Consider the following 14,342-nt stretch of genomic DNA (forward strand, 5'->3'; position numbering starts at 1 on the left):
GCTTGGCCCCTGTCCTGCGCCGCCCAAACACCGCCGCACCCCCACCGCTCGCCAACACAGCAGCAGCACACGTGAGGGTGACGCACCGGCCGGAACACCGTCCCTTCGTGCCTCGCCGTGAACCGGCGTCCACCGAATGCCAGGCGCGTGCAGCGCATTTCGGTCGCCGACGAGTTCACATGCACCGACCCTAGGCCCACCTTGCCATCGCGGCCTCCCCCTACCGTAGTCCGACGTGCTTAGCCGGGACCCACACTCGGCGCACCTAGGTAGTTTCTTTGTCGAGCACCTAGCCGCAGTGACCCTGCTCCCTCCCTTTCCCTTTTCCTTGCAGCCGAGAGACAAACCGAGTAGGACGAGGGCAGGAGGGACATTTTACATGACTCACAGACTCGAATCCACGCTGGCTTTATGTGGCTGGCGTGCCACGCGAGCAACTGTGGTAATTTTGTATCAATTGTCTCTATCTATTGGTGAAAATGTAGTGGCAACTGTTAAAGTGCTATCTGAGGAGGTGCCGATCGGTATAATGGTAAAAAGTTAATAATCCCCCCCCCCCCCCCCCCCCCCCCATTGGTAGACTTGCAGCTGACAGACGGCCTCCTATGCAGATCCTATATTTACCTTCATTCTAGTACAAATTTTGAACTATAGGGGTGCGTTTATTTCGGGACAGAAGAAGTATATCTTTACTGCCATATTCAGATCACCAGAATCTAAGGATAACTGGAATATATACACAATTACATTCTCTCCTGAAGCCTGGAATTGCAAGAGTTCTCTTACGAGCTCCATCCCATGGGAATAGTTACAAGAGAGTCAGGTCAACCAGAACTGGGGAAGTGGGTCGTAGCATCAGCCATGGTGAGGACCACAAACATACGCTACGTCAGCTCCAAAATGCCTACTACTTGCATGATACTGTGATCAACTCTAACCTAGCCTATCCGTTAGGATTGTCACACAAAAGTCATCAGCCCTACGGATGATTACAAGTTGCCATCACACCATGAAGAGGTATCTGAGATCTTCTATCGTCAATTTAGTAGCAGTGCCTCTGGAACCATCCTCGCCAAATGTGGATTCCACAATCTTTCTCTTTTTCTCCTGCCCAGTGAAATATTCACATTTAGCCAATATAAACGTCAAGAAAAGCTCAATGCTAGTTACGCCATAAGACCTTAGGGCCATTATAGAGTTGTTAAATAAACGAGATTGATACTGCATGTGATGTACATAGGTAATAGTTGATTGTAGCTGCAATGTCATTTCACACGAAAAAGTAGCACAAAATTGAAGTACTGGTGTTGAGTTTCATATCGGCAGATTGGGAGACCACATAAGACACAAGATTACAAATCAAGATTGAAATGAGAAACACGAAAATTTTGGCTACCTTTTATGATTAATTGATTATTCCTTTCAAAAAAATATGATTAATTGATTATAGGATTGTTCCTTTTAAAAAAATATGATTAATTGATTATAGGCTGAAACCGAACACTTAGCTGTTGAGTTTTCAGTGCCAATCTAAACTCACATGCTCAAATCTTGTGTGGATTAATGAAGAGTGTCCTCTACGTAGAAAAAAAAAACTATCATGATCGCATAGGCAACAACCGAAGTAATTACCTGCAGAGCTAAAATGCGGTCTTCCACCGTGTCTTTAACTGTAAACCGTGAAACAGTAACAGGACGGGTCTGACCAATCCTGTGTGCTCTGTCAACTGCCTGGTCCTCAACGTAAGGATTCCACCAAGGATCAAGCATAATCACATGGCAAGCAGCTACCATGTTTAAACCAAGATTGCCAGCCTTCAGTGACATAAGCATTACTCTTACCTGAAGAATAAAAATTATTATCAGTATTTACTTGTGAAATGTCGGTAAATATTGCTGAATAAGAAGAAAAAAAGATAGAATGCAGGGAAGGACCTTGGGATCAGTTTTAAACTCGTTCACTTCTTGTTCTCTCAAGTTGAGACACATGGATCCATCTAGCCTCCTAAATTGTATATCATTGCTGTTCAGTGAAAGCTGCAGCAAATCCAACATGCCAGTCCACTGGGAGAAGACTATTGCCTTAACAGGGAGTGCCATGCTGGGAATTGATTCAGTAGTATCCCCCGCTGTAAGGGCAGGTGTCTTAATGATTGAGTTAAGTATTTCCACTGCTGCCCGGATCTTCGAGGAGATGTAACTGCTTTCACAGATTGAGGATGACTTGTCCGCTGCTGTGGAACAACTAGGTTTTTCATCAAACTCCAACTTTGGCGAAGTACAGAGTTTTAATACAGCTGGTGTAAAAACAGATCGAAAACTTAGTTTCTTTCCACAAAGTGCATAGGGGCAGACATGTCCATCACTTGTTAAGCTCTCATGTACACACTGATAGCAGAAAACATGACCACATGTCGTGACAACAGCATCCTCAGGTGGATCCTGCAAAATAGGAAAAATAAATTATTGTACTCATCAAAAAATTTTGGATTATATAGGATTTTCAGCTAAAATCAAGTACATCAGTCACTGTTTAATGTTTTGTCACACACATATCTCTTGGTTAACCTCGTTCTTTTGCTTCTTCATACAATAAAGTATTACAAGAGCAAGAGGTAATACAAATAATACACTGCACCTGTAACAAATTTTGAGTGACCCAATTGCTTACATTGCATATGGAACAAATTGCCGGACCTCTTTCCAACTTTTCAAGCAAATTTGTCACTGTTTCCTTAGGAAGTTGCTTTGCCCTTTCTATAGAATTGCCATCAATCAGATCTGATTCCTGTCCGTTCAAAAGAAGAGGGTGATCACAAGCCTGCCTAAGCCGCAACAACAACACAAGAATGTTTGCATAATTTTCCCTTATCGTCCCAGCTGCATCATATGCCTGTATTACAAACACAACATGAGCGTCAGACATGAATTCCTGAGCAACTGAACCAACAGGAGAAAATTATAGGCAGAAATGGAATTCAGTATTTAAGCTATTCTTATTTAATGATAGACTCATAAGCCTAATTTCAACGAAGGTAATGCAATTAGTTGGTTCATGTTAATCAAAGCCATGCATTTTTTTATATGTTTAAAACTTCAGATAAGGAGAACCCAGCAAGGATGATTCTGAGATTAGACAAATATAATGCGCCATGATTGCAAAACAAGCATAATAAAGGACGTACCCAGTGCAGAGAGCTCCCGCTCTGTGGGGGGTCTGGGGAAGGGTGTCAGTGGCAAGCTTTACCCTCGCCTATGCAATGCGAGGAGACCGCGACTCGAACCCGGGACCTTCCGGTCACAGGCGGTAAGACTCTACCGCTTGCACCAGGCCCGTCCTTCAAAACAAGCATAATATTTCAGCAATTACTCTCTCCGTCCACAAATGTAAGGACTTCTGGCTTTCAAAATTTGTACACAAATGTAAGTATGACCTAATCCACCTGAATAGGCAGGTTTTAACACTGTCATTTATGGCATTGGTTACCTAAAATAGACAGGATTTACTGATTTAGTTGAATCACTGCAATTTAGGTGCTTGATTGAGGGGTACATGTCTTTTCCCTCCCTGCTTGAGTTGTCCTAAAAAGAAGTTTTTACATTTGAGGACAGGGGGAACAAGTTTGTATCTTACTGAAGAAAGATGATGCAAATTTTAAGGTACCTTGAACTTCTGCCGAGAGCCTTCTTCAAGTGCCAAGTAGAAAGCTCGCTCCTCTTGGGTGAAATCTATTTTACTCAGCTGAATTGTCTTTGGTGGCAGCTTTAAGATTGGTTCTCCATCTATAAGTATTTCTGTATGGACAACGGTTTAACAGTACATCAATGACAATATCACAACCAACAAAACAACAACATTGGCATATACTGAAAAGCTTGAAGATTTAAGAACCACAATGGAACTCTTCTAAAAATTGTACTGAAACACAAACAGGATCCAGATGCTGAACAAAGTTTTCAAGGTTGCAATGCATTCCAGATTGAGTGGGGGATTAGTAAGTTTTGTTGGCAAGTGCAATAAAGCGTGCACCAGTGCAAGTTTCATAGCATAAATCAGAACAATATGCATACAGATATATATATTTATGGTCAAAGTACTTTAATTCACCTTTTGTGCGCCGCAGTAGAATTATCCTCAAGATAGCTTGAAGTTTCTTATAGCCACGAACTGAATCTCTAGTAATTTGGTGCTTGATCATATATTTGAAATTACTAAATTTAGAGTAAGGTTCATATTTCAAGAAACAAAAATAGCTATACAGATCATCAATTTTATTTTGTATAGGTGTTCCTGATAAGCACCATCTCCTTTCTGCCCTCAGTCCACAACAAGCTCTAGAGACTTGAGTCCAGTAGTTTTTTATTGTCTCAGCTTCATCAAGCACAACTCTGAACCATCGTACCCTGGCAAGTGGGCCACCTTCTAAATTCATAGGTTTGTTTTTCTTCTTTGGCTTGCTCTGCCTTTTTCTTTTGCTGACGATGGAAACTTCTGGACATATTCCATCCAATTCACTGTCCTTTAGCTCATCATTAGAGTTTTCTTTAGGTACTTCATTGGCCACAGTCATGTACGTGGTGACAACAACATCATATGTTGCCAACTCATTAGGATCTTTAGTCCTTGAACTTCCATGATAAACCAAGACTGACAATTTATTGTCTTCCATAACCTTCACAGAGAGCTCATTAGCCCACTGCCTAAGAACACTAGCAGGGCACACGACCAATGTTCCTGCAGCTGGTCTAGTCTTGGACCTCAAGTTTGATGCAGAGTACCTCACTCTGGTCTTCTTCTTAGGTTCAGCTTTATCAGTAGCAGTGTTTGACTTGCTACCACAGAGCTTAAGACTGCTGGCAACATGCAATCGTGCAGAATCATCCAGCTCATTCAAGGGTTCATCCTTCAGTTCTTTCTTGGCCATGACAATCACAACATCGTCATTGTCATAAGGTTCAGCTTTATGAGTAGCAGCATTTGACTTACTATCACAGAGCTTAGGACTGCTGGCAACATGCAATCGTGCAGAATCATCTAGCTCATTCAAGGGTTCATCCTTTGGTTCTTTCTTGGCCATGACAATCACAACATCATCGTCATTGTCATAATCACTGTTTGGGACAAATTTTGTACTGTATGAACCAGCAGTCATGAACCTAGACTGCTTAACCATCTCCTTCAGTATAAGGGCGACCGTTGATATTGTCTTCCCAAGACCCTGTATCACACAAAGTTAATTGCTAAACATAAAGGAACCTGGTAGGAAGAACAATTAAAAGCTATTTGAATATGGTAGGAAAAGTAAGAAGTAACCTGATCATCTGCCAAAATTCCACCTGGACAATGTGAACTATTCTCCTTCGAAAGCATCCACGCCAATGCTATTTTCTTCCAAACATAAAAGAACATGAAAATGAATAGGGCCTCCAGCATAAGCATAGCAACTGCATAACTGATATTAGAGAAAAGGTTACCTGATGCTTAAGCAGTAAAACTGACATAACACCTTTGGGCAGATCTTCCTCCTTCGTTTCATGAGTGATATGCTGCATTCATTTTTTGTAACATTAATAAGATTCGCCCAAGTGATTAAAACAGAATATCAGAAGATGGCAAGTTGCCATGCCTGTATAAATCAATCAAAGACCTATACCTTCAGGGCTTCTTCGTATACAGCTCTCTCATCAGAACCGAAAAGCCTTTGTTCTACGTCATTTTCAACTTTTGTATCATTAATAGAAGATGGCATTGGCGGAGGGAAGATCCGATGTTGACGTGGACCTCCATATACAAAGATATCATCTGACAGTTTGAAACAACATTGTCTTAATATCCACACCTTGCACAAATATAAACCATTTTTGTAGGACGACTCAAATCATAATATTTCAGGATAGTAAAATAAAATGTCACCTATGGGCACTGTAGATGAAGGCATCCCGTTTCCACTGGCAGAGCATCTTTGAAAACCACTAAACGTCATAGAGGGCTCTTCCTTGATCCTATTGTCACCTAAACTTGAATGGCTGGGTGCAAATGATTGAGGAACGAAGCTTCCGTAGGTGAAAGATTGTGGAAGCTGATGTTCAACATTTTGAGAATAGAAAATGTTCAGGTTTTGCTGCAGAACCATTTGTTATTGATAATTGAAAGAGTCCTCTTGATATTGTTACTCACCTTATTGTTCACCTCAGTGTTTGATATATCCTCAACAGGGCTATAAGAGGATGAAGCATTTGTACTAAACCAGTCATCGTATTCTTTCTTTGCGACCACGCGCCAATCATCGAATTCTTCCATGCTATTCAAGTCAGGTGCTGTGTTGTGAGGAAAAAAAGACAGGCGAAAAGGATCATCATAGTTCACGTCCTCTTCTCTGTAAGGGAGAAAAAGAGTGTTTTCTTCACTGTCAGAAGACAGGTCAATGATCCCATCCTCGCTATCTGAACTTAAGTCAATAATGTCCATACTGCTTGGAAGCATGTGTGCTGAATCTGTCTTGTCGGATATCTGCTTACTTAGATTTAATCACCAAGTATAATAATCGAGATCAGCATGCTTCACAACTTTCTCCTGCAAATGGCTTGTTACTCGGAGCAAGTAATGCACCAAGCCTCAAGCAGCTCAGTAGACTTGTGACCAGATCTCACTAGCTAGCCTGCAAGTGGCACCAAGATGGCAAACGATATTTCAGCTACACGTGTCAGAGTAGGCAATAATGCAAATTCTGAAGTGAAACTCTAATAATTATAAAAAAACACTAGCACAACAAGAAACTATTATTTGGCTACAAGAAAGTACAAGACTACAGTACAGTTGGTACTCGAGCCCAAGGTGTTAGCTCCAAATAATTTAACCAAACCCACGTTATCACTTGCCAAGGAAAATGATTTTTTTTTTCTAAGGATCACGATTGAAGCGAAGTAGAATCGGCACTACAGCAACGGGAAAACTGCCATCAGACGGATATTACCTATGCTAATTAGACTGACAGTTTCTTGTCAGTAATAGTAGGTACTCGAGCGCAAGATGTTACTACTACCTGTTGAGTTGTGATCCAAATTCAGTTATGTACAAGATAAAGGCTAACTTCTGCCGGAGTGAAGCGAGACCCGTCGCCGGGAGGCTTCGGCCGAAGCGAAGCGGATTCCTGGTGTTGATTATAATGATGTGTTCTCTCCAGTTAAGCATAGTTCAATTCGTATATTTTTCGGTATTGTTGCTATGCGAGATCTTGAGCTTGAGCAGTTAGATGTAAATACTGCGTTTCTACATGGAGAGCTTGAGGAGGAGATATACATGGACCAGCCAGAAGGGTTCATAGTACCTAGTAAGGAGGATCATGTTTGCAAATTAAAAAGGTCCTTATATGGTTTGAAACAGTCTCTCCGTCAATGATATAAAATGTTTGATTCTTTTATGATGTCACATGGTTTTAAGAGGTCTGAATTTGATAGTTGTGTGTACATTAAATTTGTTGATGGATCACCTATATACTTGTTGTTATATGTTGATGATATGTTGATTGCTGCCAAGAGCAAGAAAGAAATCACCACGCTGAAGAAACTATTGAGTAGTGAGTTTGAGATGAAGGATCTTGGTGCTGCTAAGAAAATTCTAGGTATGGAGATTACAAGAGACAGAAATTCTGGTTTGTTATTTCTTAGTCAGCAAAGTTACATTAAGAAAATTTTTCATCATTTTAACATGCATGATGCAAAGTCTGTTAGTACTCCTATTGCTCCTCATTTTAAATTATCAACTTTACAATGTGCTAATACGGATGAAGATTTTGAGTACATGTCAAGAGTTCCATATTCTAGTGCCGTTGGTTCTTTGATGTATGCCATGGTTTGCTTTCGTCCTGATTTATCATATGCTATGAGTTTGGTTAGTAGATACATGGCTAATCCTGGTAAAGAACATTGAAAGGTTGTTCAGTGGATTTTCAGATACCTTCATGGCACAACAAATGCTTGTTTGAAGTTTGGCAAGACTGATAAGGGACTCACTGGCTACGTGGTTTTAGATTTTGCTGCCGATTTGAATAAGAGGAGATATCTCACAGGTTTTGTGTTCACTATTGGTGGTTGTGCTGTGAGTTGGAATGCAACATTGCAGCCCGTTGTTGCCCTGTCTACCACTGAAGCAGAATACATGGCTGTTATTGAAGCATATAAAGAATCGGTTTGGTTAAAAGGTTTGTTTGCTGAGCTTTGTGGAGATGATTCTTGCATTAATTTATTTTGTGACAGTCAAAGTGCTATATATCTCACTAAAGATCATATGTTCCATGAGAGAACGAAGCACATTGATGTCAAATACCATTATGTTCGCGATGTTGTCGTGGAAGGTAAGCTGAAGGTATGCAAGATAAGCACACATGATAATACTGCTGATATGTTGACAAAGCCAGATCCTATTACTAAGTTTGAGCTTTGCTTAAGCTTAGTTGGTATAACTATTTAGTCCAAGAGACTATTTGACACCGGAAGTATTTCTTTGTTGTTTCAGGGTGAAGGTTCGTTTTATGCTACATGAAGGAATTTGTCTCAAAGTGGAGTTTGTTGAGTTGTGATCCAAATTCAGTTATGTACAAGATAAAGGCTAACTTCTCGTCGCCTATTAGAGTTTTTTTTCATCTCTATATATACCTCCTGTAAGCCGTCATCTTGGGATAAGAAAAGTTTTAAATCCCCGACGTTTGTAACCTCACCTGATATAGTGAAGATTTGTTGGCCGGTGTCCGTGGTTTTTTCCCTTCTTACTTGAGAGGGTTTTCCACGTTAAAATCTCATGTCCCCTGTGTTTGATCTACTGTTCTTCGTCGTTTATATTGGCTATCGTTTCTAACCCTACCTCCAAAATAGGTGCTCGAGCGCAAGATGTTGATAGTGGCTCCAAAGTAGTGAACTAAATCCCCGTTATCACTCACCAACCAAAAAAAATCATTTTTCCAAGGGTCACGATTCAAGCGAAGTAGAATCGGCACAACAGCCAGGACAACTGTCATCAGACTGACATTTGCCAATAATTGGTGCAAACTTGTGAGCGCGCGGTGGTTCGGACGAAACGTATTACACAGAGACAAAGAATCGATGAATATAAATACGTGAGGCAACATCTGCAGAACTCGCGAACCCAATCGATCCCACGATCGCTTAAACCTTCCCCCCGACTCCTCTTTCGAACAAACCCCAAAGCCCTAATCTTGGGCAAAAGGCAGCCGCCATCCGTTTCCATCACCAGCGGAATCCAATCAATACCGTTTTACATTTCCCCTAAATCTCTTCACCCACGTCCAAAAAAACAAACCTTAGAAAAGCAGTAGAAACAACCATAGCTTCCCGTGAAGGAAACGAACCAGTCCAAGAAAGCACCACGGGGAGCGAGCGAGCGAAAAAGCAGCGCCGAACTTTACCTGCTCCGAATCGGCGAGCGAGCGAGCCGCGTGCGGAGGACGACGGGAGACGGCACGCCGGCGCGGCGTCGGGAGCGGGGGGGAGCACGTGCCGTGCCGGCGGAATCGGCGAATCGCCGCGAGGGGAATCCGGCGAGGCGATTGTTGCTCGTGTGCGTGACGGCGGGGGCTGTGCGAGGACCGAGACCGAGACCCGCGCCGGCGCGTTGGCTGCAGAGTTTTGTATGCCTGCGAAGTGGGCCCCGTGGAACCCGGGCCCGCGTGTCAGTGGGACGGCACGGGCGGGAACTGAAATATTTCCATTGGCTGGCGGCCGAGCCCGGAGAAAGGAAGGCAAGCGTCTTATATTACGATGGAAGGAAGCGTGTGGGGTGGGGGATGAAACGGCATAGATAATGACGCTTTGTTGAGGGCTAGAAATTGCAGATGAATTCCCCTGAAATTTAGCGAGGTAAAAAACTTGCAAGCAACGAGCAGAGCACGAACATGAACCGGAGAACCCGAGGTGAAATCGGTAATTAATGAAATAATACACGGTATCTGTAATCACAGTAGCCATCGAACGGAAAAAGGGGGTGAGGTTCGGAGTAATTTACCAAATTGTACAGCGAAACGAGTCAAAAACTAGTGGAAACCTAATTAAAAAATTGGTAATAAACAATATTCAAACGTTGATTCCAGAAGGGGAGAAGACTACGACTATACGAGCAAAAGTCAAAAAGGCAGCTCGCATCCCCTCAGGCCTGCAGCGGCTCAGCCCGACTCACGCATGAGCGGCTGGGCCGAGGCCCACGACGAACGGGCCAGGCGGCCCAAAGTACGGCACGCCCGTGGGCGGCGCGGCGGCGCCGGCGGACGACGGGGACGATGACGCCGGGGTGGCACCGGGAAACGCGGCCACGGCCGGCTGCGTGAGCGGGTTGGGTGGCGTGGTGGCGGCGCCGGCGGTGGCCGGGAGGAGCGGGTCGCCGCCGTACGCGAGGCCCTGCTGCTGCTGGCAGTCGGGCCAGCGGCAGTCCGGCTGCTGCTGCTGGGCCCTGTGGCGGGCCAGGCCGAAGCCGAGGATGAGGCCCGTGACGAGGAGCGCCGCCAGCAGGCACATGAAGATCTTGGTGGCCTTGCCCACGTAGCAGCACATCGGAAGCTGCTGCTGCCTTCTGCTCCTCCTCTTCTTCTTCTTCTTCCCTGCTCCTCTCTTGTGCTCCTCTCTCTACTCTCAAGACCATGCACGAAGTGAGGTGAGACTGGGAGGGAGGAGAAGAGGTATGAAGGAGAATGGAGGGTGAGTGATGGTTAGTGAGATGGGTCACTTGGCCACCCACCTCGCCTTTTGTTTTGGGTGTTGGTGCTGCTTGTCGGATTAGCGCTCGTGCATGGCTCCACGTGAAGGAGAGAGAAAAGGGAGATAGCGTGAGAAAAGGGTTGTTATTACTTGCTGTTACCAACACCGAGATGATATACAAATAACACTGCAGCGGTTCAGATGCGTACTTTTGAGTGTGGTCACCAAACTGTTGTGTGCATAACTAATAACAGAACAACAGAAGGCCGGATCGTAGCAAAGCAATACTCTTTGTGCTGCATAAAACTGTCTGACAAATTCAGAGAAATAACCAGTTGATACCAGCAGAAAGCGAGCAGATGTTCAAGCGACAGATAACAGGCGCTTTGATCCATCTGCTGCAGTTCTAGGCAGGTAGCTTTTCACTTGTCAGTGACAGAGGTTTACTCTGCCGACACACCAGGTCAAAAGTAAAACCAGGGGTCTCTTTGCTGACTGTAAAACCAAAGAGTGAAGCTTCAGAATCAGAAGGCCACAGATCATGGGATCATGGAGAGAACACTGTGCAAGCACAGTCCATGGTGTGGTGGCATGGCGTGGCGTGGGTCGGTCTCCCCAACAATGATTTGCCTTTTCTTCCTCCTCGTCCCACCATCTTTTCCCTTCACTCCAGTGTGTCTCGGCTCGGGCGAAGATAAGCGTATCATTGAGCGAAAAGCTGAATGCGACCTGGCACGTGTCAATGCTTGGCCACATGTTGCGTTGGGCCACACATACAGCTTGCAGTTTTGTCCATAATCCTAGGGTTGTTAGGTGTGGTGCCCCAGGTCAGGTACGTTTTGCAGCAGCAGCAGCAGTATATTCTTTTGATTCAGATGCAAAGCTGCAGATGCACTGGCGCTTCAGATATGATAATCTTCATTACCAAAACAAAATCTGGGATTTTCATGATGCCTGACCTTGGGGATTTGCACATTTGCAATGCTGCAGAGGGTTACAATTTAATACTCTACCATCCGTGATGAAAACCTGGAGATCAATGGAGTGTTAAATTGTTTTGTTTTCCAGGAAAGCAACAAACAAAGCTGCCCTGCACTGCATGGCGCATGGATTACAGTAACCGGCAAGTGCACTAGTTTTGTTGGTTTATTTTCAACACCCAGACCATGCAACATTCAGACTTCAGAGTCACACTACAGTCAGCTCTGGGGGTGCTACTGCTACAAAGCGACACCCATCAGTCACACACACGGCCACACGGGCGACACTGGATAGTCTGGGACATCCAGAGCCTGACCAAGAAGCACTCACGGTCAGTCTCACAGAGCAGTTTCGGAAGACATGACTGAAAGTCTGAAACGACTATTCCACGACTATCTGAGGAGTCTCGAAGGGTTCAGCAGAAGCGTCCACCAGCTTCTTCACCTCATCTGGGTTCGCCCCAACCATCTTCCTCACCACCTCCTTGTTCTTGATGAGGAAAAACGTCGGCATGGCCTTCACTCCGTACTTGGATGAAACGCTCTGCATGAATTTACAGTTCGTCAGTACATCATGGCTTTAGCCCGTAGCTAGCTTATTCAGTCCATCTTCAGAGCACTATACACTTATACAGATGAGGTCATCTGGCACATATGAGAAACAGCAAGCTTTTTTGCAACATGTTTGGATTCTGAATTCTAATCAGGTGAAAAAATGTATTGTTAAATTTATAGATCGTCAAGATCGAGATTCTAAAAGATGATCGATATCAAAGCCAAAATTTGGCCTTTCCCTGCCTTCCCCCTTTCTATTTCTTGGGAAGAAATGTGATCATGTGGCCATGTGAGTTCCTTTCTTTTGTTAGAGAATCCAAGACATAAGACCTGTAAGATCAGAGAGTTGTTACCTGGACATCATCAACGTCCACATAGAGGAACAAGACCTCAGGGTGGGTCTGAGCTAGCTCCTCAAACTTGTAGTTCATGGACAGGGACGTCACACACCATGATGCCCCAAAATGGGCAACAACCTACTCAACATAGCGGGACAGATTTGTCAAGTTTAATTTTTCTGTGGATTAAAAAGAACATCTGTGCAAAACCGCTGTTCACTAGCAAGACAGAGCACCTGCCATGAGGCTAACATCCCCCAAATTCTACTGATTTTGCTAGCAAAACGAAGAGATGTAATAAAGGGTACACGAACAGCTACATGAATATGAAGAACAAGGAGCACGACCACATATGCAGAGATCAAGTTGCTTCGAAGTTGTATAATCTCACAAAAGCGATGGCGTTATGATATGCACATCTATCATTCTAGCACAATTGTAAACAGGAATAAAGAATGGTCCAAATAGAAATGGTCGAGAGTTTGAAACCCCCCAAAACATCAAAAAGGGATCATTAGATCTTTGAAAATGGAACAGAATCTCAACAAGAGCAAAAGAACCAGGCCAAAAGAAGGAGGTGGGGAGGAAAGGGGAAATGAGGGGAACCCACAGGCCGGCCTTCTTTGCTTGCTTGATCGGTGAACAGACCCCATGCCTCCTCGCTCTGAACCTTCACAACCTTCGAATTCCCCACCCCCTGGTGGCGCTGGATCTCCATAGAGCCCCAACCAGCTAGGCAAAGCCTCTGCCCCCTTCTCTGTCCTTCTTCTTGGTCTCCTACTCTCCTCCTCCCTGACCCCTTCCCCAGCAAGAAAAAGATTTGCAGCTTGTCTACAGGAAAGAAAAGAGTGCCAATCCACTCCGCTAAGATAAGCATGGGAATATATCGTACAGCTGGTGGGTCCGCCCATACTTTGTCTGATCTGATCTGAGTTTTCTGGAGTCAGGAGGATCCTATGCAGTATTCCAAAAATTCTATGTCCTTGTGTGAACCGCATAAAAGATATTGCTACTAGTAATTAAAACCAGAGGCATGTCATCGTATATCAATGCTTTTTTCGACAACACGTCCGTTGACACGTGTTATATATCAATGCTTATCAGTTGAAAGATTGTAGCGTTAATTAACATCTTAATCTGATGCCTATCCAGGTGAGAAGCTGCAAAATAAAACGTGCCAATCAAACTCAAATCCACATCGTAGGGTGTAAATGGAAGTGCTCTATTCTCATGTGGCATTGCTATTGTTATCTTCTTGTATTTGAACAGATAATCTTATTGGCACTGATCTGTCTGAACATCCAGTACACCCGTTCTAAAGCTTTGCTTAACATACCCCATGTGTCAGTATGTTCAGCTACTATGGGGAATCGTCGTATATGTAACTAACAATAACATCAGTTTTTAAACAAACAATTGAGTAGACATAGAAGATCCACAAGGACGGTCGACGGTAGGGGAAAAGGCAGCTTTGCTTACCTACAGCATGTTCGGGAGGCCGTAAACGATCGTGGATTATTTACTGCTGGCTGGTTTGGGGTGAGAGAAAAACACTGTTCCCGGCTGAAAATTTACGATCGTTTACGAGCAAGCGAATAGGCTGCTAAGATGGCATAACATCAAATCAACGGTAGCACACGGCATCACCAAAACATGGGGCCTCATGAGTTTAGTATTACTTCGGTGCCACTTCACTGAACCCTGCGTGTTTAGAACTGAAAAAAGAATTATCAACATAAGGCACCTAGAAGCTGTCTTCTATCTA

The 14,342-nt window shown here is 44.0% G+C and overlaps 3 protein-coding genes across 4 annotated transcripts; all 3 read right to left on the bottom strand.

The window, feature by feature from the left end:
- Positions 1 to 723: 723 nt before the first annotated feature.
- On the bottom strand, positions 724 to 9,621 carry LOC136491507 (helicase-like transcription factor CHR28). 2 transcript variants are annotated; one of them, XM_066487837.1, is made up of 12 exons: positions 9,423 to 9,621; positions 6,179 to 6,659; positions 5,915 to 6,080; positions 5,655 to 5,803; positions 5,476 to 5,547; positions 5,315 to 5,389; positions 4,109 to 5,219; positions 3,665 to 3,795; positions 2,672 to 2,788; positions 1,936 to 2,442; positions 1,633 to 1,842; positions 724 to 1,107 (listed from the first exon to the last, which is right to left on the bottom strand). In XM_066487837.1, exons 2-12 carry the CDS (start codon positions 6,482 to 6,484, stop codon positions 1,003 to 1,005), a joined length of 2,949 nt encoding a protein of 982 aa, XP_066343934.1. In that variant the 5' UTR covers positions 6,485 to 6,659; positions 9,423 to 9,621; the 3' UTR covers positions 724 to 1,002. The 2 variants fall into 2 exon arrangements, with proteins under 2 accessions (XP_066343934.1, XP_066343933.1); XM_066487836.1 differs by having other exon boundaries at positions 2,672 to 2,893.
- Positions 9,622 to 9,896: 275 nt separating this feature from the next.
- LOC136491509 (uncharacterized protein Os04g0629400-like) lies at positions 9,897 to 11,670 on the bottom strand. The gene has a single exon (XM_066487839.1). The coding sequence runs from the start codon at positions 10,558 to 10,560 to the stop codon at positions 10,186 to 10,188; it is 375 nt and encodes a 124-aa protein (XP_066343936.1). The 5' UTR covers positions 10,561 to 11,670; the 3' UTR covers positions 9,897 to 10,185.
- A 145-nt stretch (positions 11,671 to 11,815) lies between these two features.
- LOC136491508 (thioredoxin-like protein CXXS1) lies at positions 11,816 to 13,469 on the bottom strand. The gene is made up of 3 exons (XM_066487838.1): positions 13,188 to 13,469; positions 12,593 to 12,715; positions 11,816 to 12,228 (listed from the first exon to the last, which is right to left on the bottom strand). Exons 1-3 carry the CDS (start codon positions 13,452 to 13,454, stop codon positions 12,067 to 12,069), a joined length of 552 nt encoding a protein of 183 aa, XP_066343935.1. The 5' UTR covers positions 13,455 to 13,469; the 3' UTR covers positions 11,816 to 12,066.
- Between the last annotated feature and the right edge of the window lie 873 nt (positions 13,470 to 14,342).

This window comes from Miscanthus floridulus, chromosome 11, assembly GCF_019320115.1.
Source record: "Miscanthus floridulus cultivar M001 chromosome 11, ASM1932011v1, whole genome shotgun sequence".
NCBI classification, from domain to species: Eukaryota; Viridiplantae; Streptophyta; class Magnoliopsida; order Poales; family Poaceae; genus Miscanthus; species Miscanthus floridulus.